Source organism: Musa acuminata, chromosome BXJ2-3 (assembly GCF_036884655.1).
Source record: "Musa acuminata AAA Group cultivar baxijiao chromosome BXJ2-3, Cavendish_Baxijiao_AAA, whole genome shotgun sequence".
In the NCBI taxonomy this organism is placed as follows: Eukaryota; Viridiplantae; Streptophyta; class Magnoliopsida; order Zingiberales; family Musaceae; genus Musa; species Musa acuminata.
Window position 1 is genome coordinate 32,217,961 of NC_088340.1, and position 16,970 is coordinate 32,234,930.

The 16,970-nt window shown below is 35.3% G+C and overlaps 2 protein-coding genes across 5 annotated transcripts; both read right to left on the minus strand.

Moving 5' to 3' along the window:
• Nucleotides 1–175: 175 nt before the first annotated feature.
• Nucleotides 176–7,905, minus strand: LOC135607727 (probable inactive purple acid phosphatase 1). The gene is made up of 13 exons (XM_065099745.1): nt 7,768–7,905; nt 7,402–7,646; nt 6,715–6,806; nt 6,331–6,397; nt 6,114–6,236; nt 5,588–5,680; nt 4,936–5,065; nt 3,626–3,707; nt 3,379–3,511; nt 1,868–2,073; nt 1,674–1,799; nt 821–1,130; nt 176–730 (listed from the first exon to the last, which is right to left on the minus strand). The coding sequence occupies exons 2-13, from the start codon at nt 7,573–7,575 to the stop codon at nt 425–427; spliced, it is 1,842 nt and encodes a 613-aa protein (XP_064955817.1). The 5' UTR covers nt 7,576–7,646; nt 7,768–7,905; the 3' UTR covers nt 176–424.
• Nucleotides 7,906–9,624: 1,719 nt separating this feature from the next.
• On the minus strand, nt 9,625–16,758 carry LOC103978417 (ureide permease 2). Of its 4 annotated transcripts, none has more exons than XM_009394197.3 (8): nt 16,594–16,758; nt 14,212–14,493; nt 13,560–13,698; nt 12,784–12,958; nt 12,146–12,189; nt 11,936–12,054; nt 11,056–11,430; nt 9,625–10,313 (listed from the first exon to the last, which is right to left on the minus strand). In XM_009394197.3, exons 2-8 carry the CDS (start codon nt 14,446–14,448, stop codon nt 10,158–10,160), a joined length of 1,245 nt encoding a protein of 414 aa, XP_009392472.1. In that variant the 5' UTR covers nt 14,449–14,493; nt 16,594–16,758; the 3' UTR covers nt 9,625–10,157. The 4 variants fall into 4 exon arrangements, with proteins under 4 accessions (XP_009392472.1, XP_009392473.1, XP_064955819.1 ...); XM_009394198.3 differs by having other exon boundaries at nt 14,212–14,505; nt 16,594–16,731; XM_065099747.1 differs by lacking the exon at nt 16,594–16,758 and adding an exon at nt 16,385–16,482.
• Between the last annotated feature and the right edge of the window lie 212 nt (nt 16,759–16,970).

Sequence of the window (16,970 nt, forward strand, 5' to 3'; positions counted from 1 at the left end):
GGTAGTGACATATCGGATAACACATCGAATATTGATGGTATTGAATTTTATGGTTAGATATTGGCGATTGATCCGATGGTGATGTATCAGACTCATTTTCCATGGTAGAGGCGATAATGCTTAACACGAGCTAAATCTTCTTATGTGGTTGGGTTGACATTTCATTCACCAAGAATGGAGTGCTTGAAAGAGACTCTAAAAGCGTTAATCTCATCGTATCATGTTCTAGTGGACGCAAGCTAAAGAGGCAGACGGTGAAAGTTCGCATCTACCAAATCCTTACTCTGAGATTTCTGTTTCCCAGAACAATACGAATTCTGAATCACCACAGAAGAATCGATCAACATGCGACGTAAATGAGTATCAACCATAATAACAGATGACTTTTCCTCCATGGAGATCGATGCAGCCTCAGTGGCCATGTTCAAGAAGCCAGGGTTGTTCTTGAGCAACTGTCGACGGCACAACCGAGAACATCACGATAATCCCGGGAGATGATGAAGTGATCGTAGACCCTTCCATCGCTGCTCCTTTTGTACTCGAGTAGCAGCATCGAATGGTTGAAGGCTGTGAGCTTTACGAACCCGTAGTCATGGTCTTGATAGTAACTCCATCTCGCTCGGACCGTGGTGAAGTCAGCAAGGCTGGCACCTCCACCTCCGACAACTACATGTGTGGTTGCTTCGAAGGGGCCACTGTAATAGTTCGATCCGTTCCGTATGCAGGTGTTCTGCAACAGACAAGAACATGCTCTTGGTGTTCATCTGATAGAACTCGTAACGTATATTTGATGTCGAAGGACTGGTTGTAAGATGTGTACCTGATAGACCGGGCATGTTCTTTCATAGTTGTGTACATGTCCAAAAAAGGCAATGTCAACCTTGTACTTCTGCCAGAGTTCTTGAAGGCTTTCTCTTCCCATAGGCTCCTCAGATGTTCCTTCATCACCATAGAAATCGGCAGAAGAGTAACCAAGAACCCGGTGAGCAAGGAAGATCAACCATGGTTGTTTCTGTCTATCAACTGTTGACAAGCAATGTTCGATGAAGCTGTATTGCTCGGTTCCTGGTCTCCAGTCATGCTCAGTGTCAGCTATACAAAAGTGGAACATGCCATAATCGGTCGAATACCTGAAAACACAGTTAAAAAGCTTTTAGATTGCATCCTAGGAGACTCAGCGAGATAAAAACACGAGTTCAATATCAGCTATACAGAAGTGGAACATGCCATAATCGATCGAATGCCTGAAAACACAGTAAAAGACTTTTAGATTGCATCATAGGAGACTAAGGGAGATAAAAACACGAGTTCAATAATCTGCCTTGCTCAAATCAGCAAAAATAGTAGAAAAAACTAAATCCCCAACATAAGTAATTCATTTTATGCTTACTGATGCATACTGTTAGCTGGAGAACTTATGAGATGGCATATCTAAGTTAAGAACAATTAAGCTTTAGAATAGGATGGAAAATTAGAAAGGAACAGTGCATGCCACTGAGTAAGAAATCCAACATCAAGACCATTCGACAAAAACTCGATTTTGTTATTTGATGTAGAACACCACACTTAAGTAAACTGGATGGCAATTAATTCATACACAAATTCAAACCGTATGATGCAAACAATAGCTGTCATAAGGGAACAAAAATTAGTATATGTCTGCAGAGTGATACCAAAGCTTTGCTCTGTTTTCGGCAGGAACATAAAACATAGTTTCAGACAGTACACCACATTCTCCACCTGAATCTGTATTCTGATAGAATGATCCTGTCCCGGGCCAGTCCCGTTCATGGTTACCTCTGCAAGATGAGGATGAAACATTGTCATTTCCAGTTTTCATGGTGATACAAGTAACTTATAAACTAACCTTCCAATCATATAAGGCAAAACTGAAGCAATAGGTTCAATCTGCGAGGTAAATTGGTCCCATTGTGAGATATAACCATTTGCATAGCAGATATCACCAATGTGGAGAACTATGTCAATGTTCTTTAGGTCCTTGATAAGCTGATAAGTAGTGTTAAGAGAGCCAGGCTGGAAGTTGTTGTACTCATTTGAACCATCAGCCTCAGCCTGGTAAAGAAAGCCAAAACAGAAAACCATCTTATGCCCAGGAAGTAGAGAGAAAAATTGCAAAGTTATAGCATGTGCTCCTATTCAAGCATCTTCTGCCACAGCTCAGATGAAAACTATGTTCTCTTATCGTGTAAGACGATTAATTGCATGAGAAAAGAGCCTTGAAAGGTCTTATTTGTAATAATATTTTTCAGTAACTTTTGCAAACAGTGATGCATGGATATCTCAATGCCAGTTTGGTATCATAATCATACTAGGAGAATTATTGTAATGAGCAGTGTCTGCCGTACCAAAGCGTACTGGCTATATCGGGCGGTACGTACCGGTCCGCCAGGTATTCGGTACGCGGACCGTCCTGTACCGCTACAGTGCTACAGTGCTACACTGTAGCACTGCTACAGTATCGGTACACCGGTACCGTACCATACCGAGCCCGAGTCGAAACTCTGGTATGGTATGGTACGGCGGACCTTGGTAATGAGTTCGATATGATATGTGCTAATAATGGGAAAACATGAACTATTACTAATTTCATAATCAGTTGGTATTTAGGATCTATAATCACAGAGTTCAATAAGTGCAAGTAACATTAGGATATACATCAAACATGATTCATATATATGCACATTATAGTCTAGTTAACACTATTTACCATAGATTTGTTACTTTATTTTCCAGTACATCAACTGACTCAGATCACATCAAATCTTCTTCTTACTATGTATTACTGTTGAACTCAAGATCTTCAAGGCGAATCATATCCTGTGAGTAATACACTTGAAAAGCACAAGTGAAAGATAATCCAAAGATTATTATCAAAGCCAAATCAACTAAAGTCAGGAAGCAATATTACTTTGTAGTTTGTGGAACCTAGGTGCAAACTATCCAACTCAAATGTATGTTAAGCTGGTGGATATGAACACAAATCCATGTATTCTCAAGGTTTAATGACCACTAATCTATTTTTTAATGTTTTTGGTGAATTGATCATATTATATATATATATATATATATATATATATATATATATATATATATATATATATATATATATATATATATATATATATATATATATCTGAACATCTAAATATACTTCATATGTTTCTTTGGGTTAAACATATAATTTGGTAAGGACATGAATATGCTGCAGCTTCTGAGAAAAACAAAGTTCATTCCAAAAATAGGCTAAATACCATTGGTCTACATCACAAGTAGAGGAAAATAAACTGTCAACAACCAGCGATTGAGTCTAAATAATGTCTTTATTAAATGCACACCAAAACTAACCAAGATCATTACCTTTCCCATATCACCAAAAATGACAACCTGCTGTAAAGAATCTTGCCCAGGATATGGAGATGCTTTAAAGCTGTATGACCGGCTCCAAACATATGAATCATTGATCAATTTATGACCCAATTTGTAAGTATACCTACAACGTAAAAGGTATGACTCATTAGAATACTTGTGGAAGAACCTCCCTCTGATAATAGATAAACAAATGATAAATGGACTGGAAACATTAAGATGAAACTATGATATTTACATTTTATTAGGCCATAAGTCCTTCAGAAAACTAGTGTGTATGAAACCAGGATCTCGCCAACCCACTGTCCGAGCAGGTGCACCTGTAAGTGCAACCAAGCAAATAATTGTAAATCTAACTTGCTCATGGGAGAAGGCAAATGCAGTCATAAACATATTAACCATAGAGCACATTATTACAAAATCTTTTTAAATGTTGTCTTACTTGAAAGGTCAAATCTACTCGCTTCTGACTATGATAGATCAAGTTTCTATTTCAAGAATGGAGATTTTATGCTCATATTATATCTTATTGACAAGTCAAAGTACATGCAACAAACTTTCCAAGCACAATCCTATATTGAGACTATAGATGGAATACAAACAAGTTATCTATAACAATGGGAAAATTAGACATGTTGCATCACATTTGACTAGCTTCAACAGATATTCAGCATAATTGTAACATCCCTGATTAGTCCTACATCGAAAGTGAGCAAGACTAAGATTGACTTATAAGGGTCTGATGAGTGTACTACTATCAACTTCAGCTTAAGGATTTTGGTCAGTGGTTTAGACCAAACGAAGTTGATAGGCTAGTTAGCCCATCAGGCTCGGGTCATTATATTTGGTATCAGAGCCGACCTAGCATTTGAGCATAGTGCGGGGGCTCGAGTAGGAAAGGGCTACCCGTAGACGAAGTCAGAGGACTCGTCACGGCGTGGAGCCACCACTGGGCTACGCCTCACATGCACTGTGCTAGGGTTTGATCTGGGTTATGAGTGTACTACTATCAACTTCAGCTTAAGCATTTTGGTCAGTGGTTTAGACCAAACGAAGTTGATAGGCTAGTTAGCCCATCAGGCTCGGGTCATAATATTTGGTATTAGAGCCGACCTAGCATTTGAGCATAGTGAGGGGGCTCGAGTAGGAAAGGGCTACGCCTCACATGCACTATGCTAGGGTCTGATCTGGGTTATGTTGGGGCCTTTGAGTGGGGGTGATTGTAACATCCCTGATTAGTCCCACATCGAAAGTGGGCAAGACTAAGATTGGCTTATAAGGGTCTGATGAGTGTATTACTATCAACTTCAGCTTAAGCATTTTGGTCAGTGGTTTAGACCAAACGAAATTGATAGGCCAGTTAGCCCATCAGGCCCAGGTCATAATAATAATAACCAAGACAAATGACTCTAGTCTGCAACCAACAGATCTACCTGAGGAATTTTGAAAACCTAAATATGTAAGAGGTTCTAGAGATGACTTCTAGTTTTTCACTTGATCCCTAAAGAGATAAAGACGGCCTTCCAGAGCAAAGGAAAAATTACAAACCACACATGCTGTTACGACTGAAAGTTAATGTCCCAGCTGGGGAGCGGACTTGTGAATCTCCTCGTGCACCCCATTCAACAAAAGGTTCTGCTTCATTAATTCCATATCCACTTGTCCATGTAACACTCATCTGAAAAATGAACATTTTGTCACACACCTTTTGAACATGAAATTGCAAGGAAGAATGTGTACAGAAAAGGAAAATGCAATGATGTCCAACAAGCTTGAAAGAAAGTATTGTCTTGAAATCCTATCAAGTATATCCCCTCAAAGAAAAAATATCCTATCAAGCATGTAGAGACTTGGAACTTTTCACTTCTGGTAGGTGTTTTAACTTAAAGAATATAAGCAGGGCATTATGGACGTATAACTTTTTTTCTGGTGCAATATCACTTATCTATTCTCATTGCTTAAACATGATCTGCCATCAATGTCAACTAATAACAGGCATGACAAATCTGAAGTGAAAGTGGAAGTACTCTGCATGGTTTATATATATGCTACTGCGTATTGCAGAAATAAGAAAAAAGTACAGAGTGATTAGTTATTCAGATCATAATTCAATAGAATCTAGGGAACTGTGGCCTCAATTTCAAGCATAACTGTATATAGGCATCATTTAGCTACAGAAAGAAATGTAAGCAATACTTACTTCATTCCACAACTTTCCTTGAGCCAGCCTAGGGTACACTGGTGCTTTTGGATTTGCAAAAGTTACTTTTTTCGAGACAGCAACCAACTTTGGCTGTTGCAATGATAGAAAGTATGAAACCAACATTAGCTTATAGTAGTAATTAATAACTGGAAGTGAGAGGACAAGTCTTGTTTGTCAAAATCTATAAAATTGTCAGTCTGATTAGGTTAAAAATTATTTTCTTATATCTAATTTTTAAAAACAGGAAAAAAGAATCCTTACTCCCTACTCCCTAAGTGATGCAGGAAATCAACTAAAGCAGCAAATCAAAGTAGGCACAAAATAAAGTAATTGTTAATAATTTGCATTACAAAAGATTCTTCCTAGCCAAATTTTCAGAAATAAAAGGCTCATCAAACTAAAGAAAAAAGCTTGCTTTCTGGCTATGAAGTTCCGATCTAAGAAATAATGAACCCAACAATACTCGATTTTGAGGCTGATGCTTTATTGAGAAACACAAATAAAATTCAGTCTCAACGTATACATTTGAGAGCCCTCCAGAAAATAGTGCAAAGGAGAAATCCTCTCTCTGATTGATTAGCTGAAGCTTCAATGATCCCTTTCCTGTATTGCGGTAGTCTGAGGTGGTATAATTTGCATATTGGTACTGCAAAACATGGATGAGTTGATGATTATATTCTACATCTATCTTACAGTTAAAGCATCAAAGTCTTGTATTTATTGTGTGACGAGAGAAAAACCTTGATAGGTGCAGTGCATAGCAGTGGAGGACTTTCTTTTGGATTTTCCGGCAGACAGATGGAAGAACTGAAACTCAAATGAGATATCAGCTAATTGTGAAGCAGCGGTACCAAATCATAAATCGTTGCATTTACTTAAAATAAGTCATCTTTGGAAATTGCTTTTGAACTATTGTGTTCGCCTAACATTTGTAGCCAAACAATTATTTTAACATCTAGGAATTCATATAACGAGTAAAAATTTTCTCAAAAAAGTTTTATCACTAGTACTATAAAACAAAAAAAATTTCCAATCAGAAATTTCCTTTAGTGTTTGTTCCTTTTGCATCATCCAGGAATATATTCACTAATACAAGTCCAAATTGATACATAAGATACTTGTACCTGAAACTTGCAGGAGAGAAAACTCCAATCCAATCGTCATTTGATGGACTTGGATAACTATACTGTAAAGTCACCCAGTCACTGTTTTGACCCTGCAATATATCACATATTCCATGAGATTGTGAAATTGGAAAATGTTCTACATTGGTTCCTTGATTGATAAAGTTATAACATATACAATCATGTTTGAATCAATTCAAGCATTCTTGTGAACACATGACTGTTGTTTGGCATAAGTAGGCCACAAAATGAAAACGAAAGAACCAGATGAGGCACAGCCAAAACAAACAGAGAAATTCATCCATATCAAAGAGATGGTTGTTCAGTTATTTACTTCATTCTTTGTATATTTCTATGCTATAAAAAAGCAGTTGCTTGAAAAAAGAAGAAAAACATTATTTCTGCTAAATGATATTCTATTTTTGCTGATTTTACCTTTTAACATGAAACAATCAGCCTTGAAATTGAAGCAGAAGCAACCATATGCATATCATATATGAGTAATATTAAGATTAAAGATTAAGCATCATAAGTGCATAGAACCATCCATATGCATATCATATATGAGTAATGTTAAGATTAAAGATGAAGCATAATAAGCGCATAGAATCATTGGAATTCATCACATGAATTCAAGAGTATCACCTTGCTGCTTTCGTGATTCAACCTAACAGCATCGGACAATACCTGCAATCCGAGAACACGAGGAGAGGCCTCGACGTAAGCCGAATCATGGAGGGCGAGAGTGGTCTTGTGTATCTCAATTCTCGAAAGGGCCTGCTCGCCGCTGGGCTTGCCTGCACCAGAGCTCAACAGGGTCGCGAGGATCATCACCAACAGATTCAAGCCCCGGAGCCTCATCGCGCAACCCCAGCCTCGAAGCTCCCCAATGTAACACACGAGATCAAAAGCCCCTTCAAGAACTGAAGCTCCTTTGCTCAAGAAAAGGCGCAAAAAAGCAATCTTTAAGCATTAGCATCCTCGGAAGACATGCAAATTAAGCAAAACGAGATAGAAACCTCTGTAAAATCTTCAGCAGGAAGCGGAGCTCACCTGATGGTTGGGCGATCAACAGTAGCTTGTCTGGATCGTCAAGACAACATCTTTTTTGCAGCAGGAAGGATGAAAACGATCGGGGAACAAAAACACTGAGATTTTTTAGTGGTGATTGACGAGAATGGAATCGAATCGTCGCATCTTGGAGCATATATATATATATATATATATATATATATATATATATAAAAGTTAATTAACATTTGTTGTTAATTATTTGGATATTTTAGATGGTTATATATGCTTTTTCATTAACATTAGTTAGCATTGTTACAATTAGCCATGATTATTCCATTTTTTTCTCAGATGAATTAAAATTTAGAGTAATAATATATCAAAAATTATAAGGAAAAATGCAATATTTTGTTGGATTTATTTATAAATCCAACAAAATAAGATCTTTTGATGAGTTATTGTGTATGGGGCCATGATTTGCAAGACAGCTAAATGTGAAGTATGTGCAAGTGGATATGCTTATGCTTTCAAGAAACTACATGATATTCTTATCTTGCCTTACAAGAAAGGAGGAATAGGAAAATGATAATCAAGTAAAAAAATAATGAAGAAAGATAATTTCAACTATTATCATCCAAATAAAAAAAAAAATCCTTAGTATAGCACTCATCTTATTAATGAATAAATGTAAGTAAAAGAGAAAAGATTAAAGGTATAAATAACTTTTGAAGTGGATTTACTATATAATCATAGTAGCCATAATTTGTATGTTTGTATATATTTCTTCAAAATAAGTATAAGATACATCCAATGGTTTATAATTTGCACCTGTAGTGGTTGGAGTCTACTTAGTTTTAGAGGTGAAAAAATTGAAGCATGTGTATCATATCTTGAATTAATTTGTTTGTCCAAAAAATATATATTTATGATGTTGAAGGTAAGAATAATACAATAGTTTATATAAATTAAAAATAGAAAAATTATATAGCTGGAATAGTTAAGTTGGTTAGAGTGTGTGGCTGCTAGCCACAAGGGTTGGAGGTATAAACCCTCCTTCAAGTTAATTAATAAAAATAATTATTCATATAAAAATAAAAACAATAAAATGTATTAATTAAAATATTTAGTTTTAATTTTTTTTTTGGAAAATTAATTTATAGAATGATAGAGTTGTATGATGATTTTTTTTAATTTTCCATTAGAGTCTTATTTTGACCAATAAAAATTAAAAATATTAATAAAATTATAATTTTGTAAAAAAGATTTACTTTTACAATTTTCACATGGTCTAGTCATTAAAAGAATCTTAGCTCTTCCTCTAGCAAGCATTTTATTAATTTATTTCATTTTTCATTAGATGCTTATTTTGACTAATAACTTTTTTAAAAAGAAAGGCATTTTTATTATTGGTAAATATTTGACTATACAATTTTCACATCAAATAATCTAAACTCTATTCATAGGTAGCACATATTTTTTAATAAATTGTTTAATTTTCCCATTAGAATCTTCTTTTGTGAAATAAAATTATTATTTTATAAAAAAATTATATTTAAAGCAAATATTTATTTTTGCAATTTTCACATCATCTAAATAATATACCTTTTGAATACTTTTTTTTTTTAGTATCTCTGTTGGGACCAATATGGAAGCATATAACTTTAACATTTTAGAAAAAAGCTTTACCTTTACAACATCCACATCATCTTATTTAAAAACCTTTCAAATATTCTTGGTCATTTGTAAATAAATTATAATAGAAAAAAAAAGGACTAACCTTTACAACTTCCACATCATTTAATCTCAATTTTTCAAAGCCTTTTCTTTTGATCTTTTAATTTACAATCTTATTTCGGAACAAATACAGATAGATAATTTATTATTATGAACTCAAGTAAATGTCAAACATCATTATTGCTTTCATAGTCAATAGATACATGCGTATGCTGTCTTGTCATCTCCCATTTCAAACACATCATCAAGTGCATGATAAAAAATCCTCAAAACCACACAAATCACAAAGGTCAACATTCTTTTAACATTGTGGACATAAAAAGGAGTAGATTTTTGCATGATCAATATGGTCGTTGGATGTTCTATCACAATGTAGAAGTTGGATGTTCCCCGGATTACAGTATCCATAAAAGATAGCAATTGCAATCCTCCATCTGCATCATTCATTCAGTTCTTGTCCACAACATGCAGTGATAGATATGTTCTTCACAAATACTTTGCACGAGACAAGTGCTAACAAACACAAACGTGGCTATTTGAAGACCTTTTGTTTGGTTCATAAGGTTAACTTTCCACTGTAAACCTTATGGAATGGAGAGTGTGCCAATCTACACATGAAGAGCAGTTCTTGATGAGTTAAGGAGATACCAAAACGACCTCATCAAAGAGAATTAGATGTTGTCCTTTGCAAATTTGCATCAACTTTTTCTGTGCCCAGATGAAGCCATCAGAACACCCACAGCAACGACGAACATAAAGAGCATGCTCACAAGCAACACATATGTCCTCCTCGAAGACCTTCGATATTCTCCGAAAAGGACAATGCCCCAGAATGTGCTTACAAGTGGCAATGCCTGATTCATACAAAGAAATAGTTAGAAACAATATTTAAATCAGTTTATATGAACTTTTTTATTTTTCTTTTGGTACCATTATTGGCTACAAGTAATTTTCTTTTGTTGCCTAACATATTTAATAAAGCGCAGAAATTGTTTTCATCATCTAGCTGATTGTGAGGTTATGAAAATCTAGTTACACCGATTGAATACTTCATTTTCCATTTTCATGCTTAATTCATTTCTTCATGGATACATTGAAAAGATATCTACTTGTTCAAACTAGAATTCTTTTTTTCTGGAAGACAAGACTAGAAGGAGCATATACATGATCAAGAGGGCATTAAAGTGAGTTTTACTATGAAGTTGTGGAAATAAGGTTTTTCATGCATCCAAGTTTTACAGCAAAACATTGTACACAGCAGAAAATAATTTCCCAGAATCCATGTAAAATAAAAAAACATGTAACTTGATTGTTTTTGTTTCTTTAATTGGTAAATAATTATAGAAAATTAGGATTCTGTAAATCAACTCAGCTTAAACACTTTGAAAATAATCCTGGAATCTATTATGGCTCTTTACTGGTTACAGGGTCCACATACTAAAAGAGAGGTAAGGTCATTTTCAATTCATGATTGGCCAAACTAGGTTTGTCTATGATTATAAGATTCTTCTTTGGAAAGAAAAAGAGAATATTTCAGCAATGTTACAGCTCACAACTGCATATAGCTTGTCAGAAAATGTACTATAATACACTAACCTGAACAGAATCAGCTGCAGCATATCCAGCAGCTTGCCCACCCATAAATTGAAAGCCATTTCCGAAACCACATAGCAATCCAGCCAGCAGAGCCCAGTGCCTGCCCTTCCAATCCTTGAGATAAGCAGTGAATGATGATCTCGGAAGACCGAGTACCGGCTTGTATAGAAAGTAGATGTTCAGACCGATCCCAACAATGAAACAGGAGCTGGAGAAGTAGAAGAATGCTGTGTAGACCACAAGGTGTGGCACACCTTGGTTTAATGTGTGCCATTGATCATTGGTGGCCAAGTTGAATGCTGGAGAGAAGAGTGAGAAGCAAATGCCAGCAAAGAATACGATGCTGAGACCTAGAAATGTATTAGACCCTATCACCTGTAAATAGACATGATCACTGATCAATCTGAGATAATGTGTGTGTCTTCAATGCATGTAAATAATCCAAATGCATGAGGACCTTGGATCTGACCATTTACCAAGAAGAGTATATCTGGCCATTGCAGCAGCATAGGCTTCAGAATATTAAACAATTCAAACTACAGGAATTTGACAAAGCAAACAGATGCACATAAAAATCAAGTGCATGTATATAGATAAAATCTGGTCTCATACAACTTTATTCTTTTGTGTAAAATAATTGTTAAATTGTTCCAATGTATGCAAGACTTCTTGAACGCATATTTTGGAGCATTATATGCACAGATCGATATGGCTAATACTGCATGCCAGTGAACAATCATGTGTGGTTGCTAGGTAATATTCCTGTTTGTCCTTTTTCTAAAATATTCTTGTCTACATCAAGCTTATATATTCTTTTTAAAATATTTTTATTAAAAATATATGTACATGATCTCGACAGGAATTCTGTATGATCGCTGACCTTAATAGATCTTTTGTTCTCAAGCTGTATAAGGAATTCTGCAGTTCCAACTTTTGCTTTCTCACTATTGATATTAGAGCCAGAAACCAAACCTCCATCTTCCAAGTCCCTGGGTTCATCTACAGCCAGAGAATTTAAGAAAAACAACTTAGAACAGAGAATGCTGGAAGTTATGCTTTAAAACTAAGAAACATATACTCAAAGTAGAACCTTTGTCTGGTAAATTCTTGCTGACTTCTTGATCCCTAGAATTGCTACAAACGAGTAAAAGTTGATCTTAATTGACAACCAAACTCAGAACAATTCAAAGGAAAAAATTTTGATCGCATTTCAAAAAAGCACAACTATTAGATATTTATTCTACAAATTTCTAGCAGTGTCAATGATAACATCACAAACAGATGGTACATATTGATGGGCATGTAAACAACATGGCACAAACTTAGCAATAGTTTGTACAAAAGAAAAGTGCATCATAAAATGCCATTCTATCTTGTTGGCAATTATGGATGGAGGTAGCTGAATGGTAAAATACCTTGGCTAAGGAACAAAGATGTGATGTACCCATAAACTAGGATACCAAAATTATTTGCTAGAAATTATCTCATCTGATGATTTGGGATTGGGGGAAAGGAAAATGTAATTAATTATAGCTGCCCATAATAATTAAACAAGGCCCATTTAATTTTTTTGCTATGGGCATAATTCTCCTAGATATCTTTGATCTATCCTTGCTAATGATCATGTCAGTGAAGTTAACAAATTTAATTATTTTTTCCCTTTAGATTTCCTAGTCCTTACAGGTATTAAATGGATAAAAAGAACATTAGTTCATGAGGACACTATACCAAGTTTGGGACGTGGAGTTACTTGATGATCCACTAAGTTTCTTTGTGTTGTCTGCAGCATTTGAAGAGTGAACTGCAGATCCCAGACAAACCGCAACAAGAAAGCAAGCAGCTCCAGGGAAAAGAATCTCAGCTCTGTTAATACGATCATCAAGAAAATAGTTCAATGTAGTTCCTGCATTTCAGACAATGGAGACGAGTTTAGCTAAAACACACTAAGAAGGAGAAACAATATGCATTCTAGAGCAATCTTCCCTAATTAAGAATTGAAGTACATTCAATGTAGTGGACCAATGAGTTTCCACTACATAGTTCAGGCTTGTTTTCAAGATGGAAAGGAATAGATCAAGACATCCTAGAAATATTAGGTCATCTTGTTGGATAATTCTAGCCCATGAAATGCTAAAAAAATCCCTAATCTGGGCTGATGATGAAATTCGAGATAATGTTAAAGCATAAGAGTGTTTCTCATTCTTCTTTTCCTATAATATCACAAAGAGTATACTATGATTTATCAGTCACTACCTTAAGGCGTCCGAAACTTCAAGTACTATGGCACACACATCTGATTTAGGAACTATAACAAGTTAAATAAGAAACAGACTGTAAAATTATGTTGCAAACACATGGGATCTAAAGAGAAAATATTCAATTAAAAAAATCATCCGAACAATCTTTCCCTCTATTCTATTAAGTAAAATAAAATAAATTCTATAAAGTAAGTAAAATAGAAGTTGTTCAATTAACTAAACCTTTAGATGGCATGAGGTATTTACCAATAACTACGGTTATACTTGAACTTATAACTTCTGTTACTGAAAGACCAACATATGCCCATGCATACTGTGTTGATAAATTCCCAAGACTAAGAACAATTCCACCTGCCATTGCGAACAAGGTTGAAGGCCAGTTATCCTGCAAATATTCATTATCTAAATTTAGTCACAAGAAATTGAATCATTCTGTCAAGAAGTTATCAACAATTGAAATAGAGTGCCGGGTAACTAAATTATGTGGAAAGAAACCTACTATGTCCAGAAACCATTTTCAAAAATGATTATTTTACAGAAGAATAAACAGGTATTGAAATGAATTTTTAAAATCAAAGTAGCATGCAGTTTAAGCAACATATAATGCTAGAACTGGATTATAAGCCCACTCACCTTTGATCTTAAGCAAAAGACTCAATTTAAAAAAAAAATAAAACTGATTGAAACAAAAAGTTGATGTCACCTAGCAATTGTTTGACATGTTAAAAGCAGAAGAATTCAAAATTCTCCAATTCACTGTGCAGTTAGATACTTTTATAATACAAACAGGATTTCCTCTTGCTAACAATTCTTCTACAAGTGTACAGAATCAAGAAGGTACTTGAATCTAAGAGAAGAAAAATAAAATGTCAACTAAAACTAGAGGGCATGAAATAACCTGACCAAGCTGGGTAATGAAATTTGGCATCTCAGGTGTGCTGTCGCCAATCTGGCCAAGTGTTAGGGCTATGATCACAGCAGCCAGGAGATTGGTTATGGAGTAGTCAAGGTAAGTGTGTTGAGGAAGACGACCCCTCCGCTCTAAAAGAGTCAGAACAGCAGGCCAGGTGCCCAAGAATAAAAGGGCAGCCAACATAAGTGCAATAGCACCTCCTTTATCTTGTACCAGGTACATCTTCAGTACTAGTTCTTGATCAGAGGAAGAGCCAAAGATAGATACCTGAAAGATTCACTGTCACATCCCAAAATGTTTTAACTCTGTACTAAGAAAATTATATTGTGAATAGATTACCACATCAAACTCCATAACTACATAGGTAATTTTTTTCACTAAATTTAATATTCTTATCTTTACAATACTGAACATTATCGACTAAAACAATTGCTGGAACTTGGTGGTGCTACTTAACCATAAAGAAGTCTCCTCCACCCAAGTATCAAATTTAATACAAGTCAGAATTTTCTCTACGGATAAATATAAATAAAAAACAAAATCATATAAGCAATTATGCTAGGTAGAACCTCCAAAGATTAAAAAACAAGATAAAACAATAATAATTCTTATGAAATAAACACAATCATGCATCTCATGCAACATATCTCAATAACTGTCAAGTAATTTCACATAAAACATAGGCAGATATCGGATACCCAATGGAGTACTCTTCCAACAACGAATAAAAAGAAATGAGTTTTATATTCTCCTAATGGCAGATGAAAAGAACTCATATCGCACTCTCAAGAGTGGATGGAGTTGTGGTCTCTTGTCTATCGAAATGAGTTGTGTTCCCCTCCCAATAGTAGGAAACTGTCTAGTCAATATATTTGGTAGTCTACTAATCCTGGCCCTTGGCAGAGAAATAAAGGCCTCATCTATCATATGTCATAATCATTAATTCTCATTTGTTTCATTCATTCATTCATATATACATCCTAAGAAGTCATACAATAAAATATCATGATCTACAATGCTTAATATACAACATGTGAGGCTCCATTGGTGGTTCCGCATTATGATGAGCTTAAAGCTCCTTTTACGAAGGCACTTCAAATATGAATCACTTATCATAGCTGCATATACCACATGGTAATAATCACATCAATATCATCGATGATAGTTTTAAATTCTTAAAAATCACTAATTATTTTCAAATAAAAAATTCAAATAAAACTTTTAAATTATAAGTTTATGAGGTGTCGTTCTCATTCCAATCCTTAATTGACCTAAACCTTAGCTGAATTGGTCCAACTAACTCGGAAACTTAATTCAGTTAGAACATCACTAAACTGACCTTAAATCCTCATAAGACTAATCTAAAATCCAAAAAATTGATTGTTAGACTTATGCATCCTCTTTTTTTTTCAAATAGTAAACAAAAGAAATTTAATTCTGAGGAAGGTAGAGAACCTCTCTTTTTCAAGGAGGCTTCTCTCCTCCCTCGTATCTGGTGGTTGTTAGGCTCCTCTTTACCCCAATGAAGAATAGAAGAGGAGCCTCACCAGCTTTATATATGAAGGGAGAGAGACGTTCTTCTCAAGAAAAGAAATGAAAATTGATTTTTGGATTAATTAATTAATTAATTGATTTTCTAAATTGTCCACTCCGTTAAGGAAACCGATTTTAATTATTTCTTTAATCATAATGTACAAACAAGGATCAATCCAAATATAGCTGAATATCCGGTGATTACACCGAAGCAGGTCACCATATGGTCACACCCTTTGTCTCTAGATCTGCATTATTGATTCATCATCCATGATATACTAATGGAGGGCAAAGCAGAATCTGACAAACATTCTGAAGAATAGTGCATCAGATTAATAAGTTCGTCACACATGAGTTTTCTTATTGCAAATCAACTCCAAAAATATTTCCTTTTAAATCTTATTTTCTTCTGAATAAAAACAACCCATATTCCAGGAACGAAAATGAAAAAAAAAAAAAAAAAGAGAATGAAAATCACAAGCAACAATCTGGTGCCAAAGCCACATTAACAGAAACCGATGGTGGTCATAGAAGTTAGAAGCAGCACTCAAGAACTTCTAGTGTAAAAGTCAATCAGAAAAGGGTAAAATCATTACAATGGTACATAAAAAAAAACCTAGCATACTTTGAATGGAAAGGAACTCCAAAGAAGGAATCACATGTCAGAATAAACCCTCGGTCTTGAACAACAAAAAACCAGTCTTTCCAACAAAATTTTCCTGGGGAGAACATGACAACATATCCAAGAACATCTAAGCCGAAGGTAAAAGGATCCAAGTCAAAGATTCCATGCGACATGATCCGTCTAAAGAGTAGATAAGCCAAAGAACTCACCTTGCGGAGGAGAGTCACAGAGCAATTCTGAAAGAAGAAAGCGGAAGCCAGTTGGTGAATCTTCGAGGTATTAAAACCCAAGGAAAATGGCGATGAGATTTTGGACGAAAAGTCGCTGTTGGAATCTGACGACCGCAGCAGGCACTGATGGGAGGTTGGCGGATGATTGGACAACAGTTGGAATTGATTCACCTCATTGATGACCTCTCTGAAAATGACGACTATTTCTTGTCGTCCGACTGACTCACTGAACGGACGAGATGCAGGATCGGTAGATCCGGAGATTCGGGGAATCTCCAGGTCGAATCTCCATGGAACGGTCGTGGGTCAATGAATCACGTTTCTTCCTTTTTTTTTCCTTCTTTTTATTAATAAAA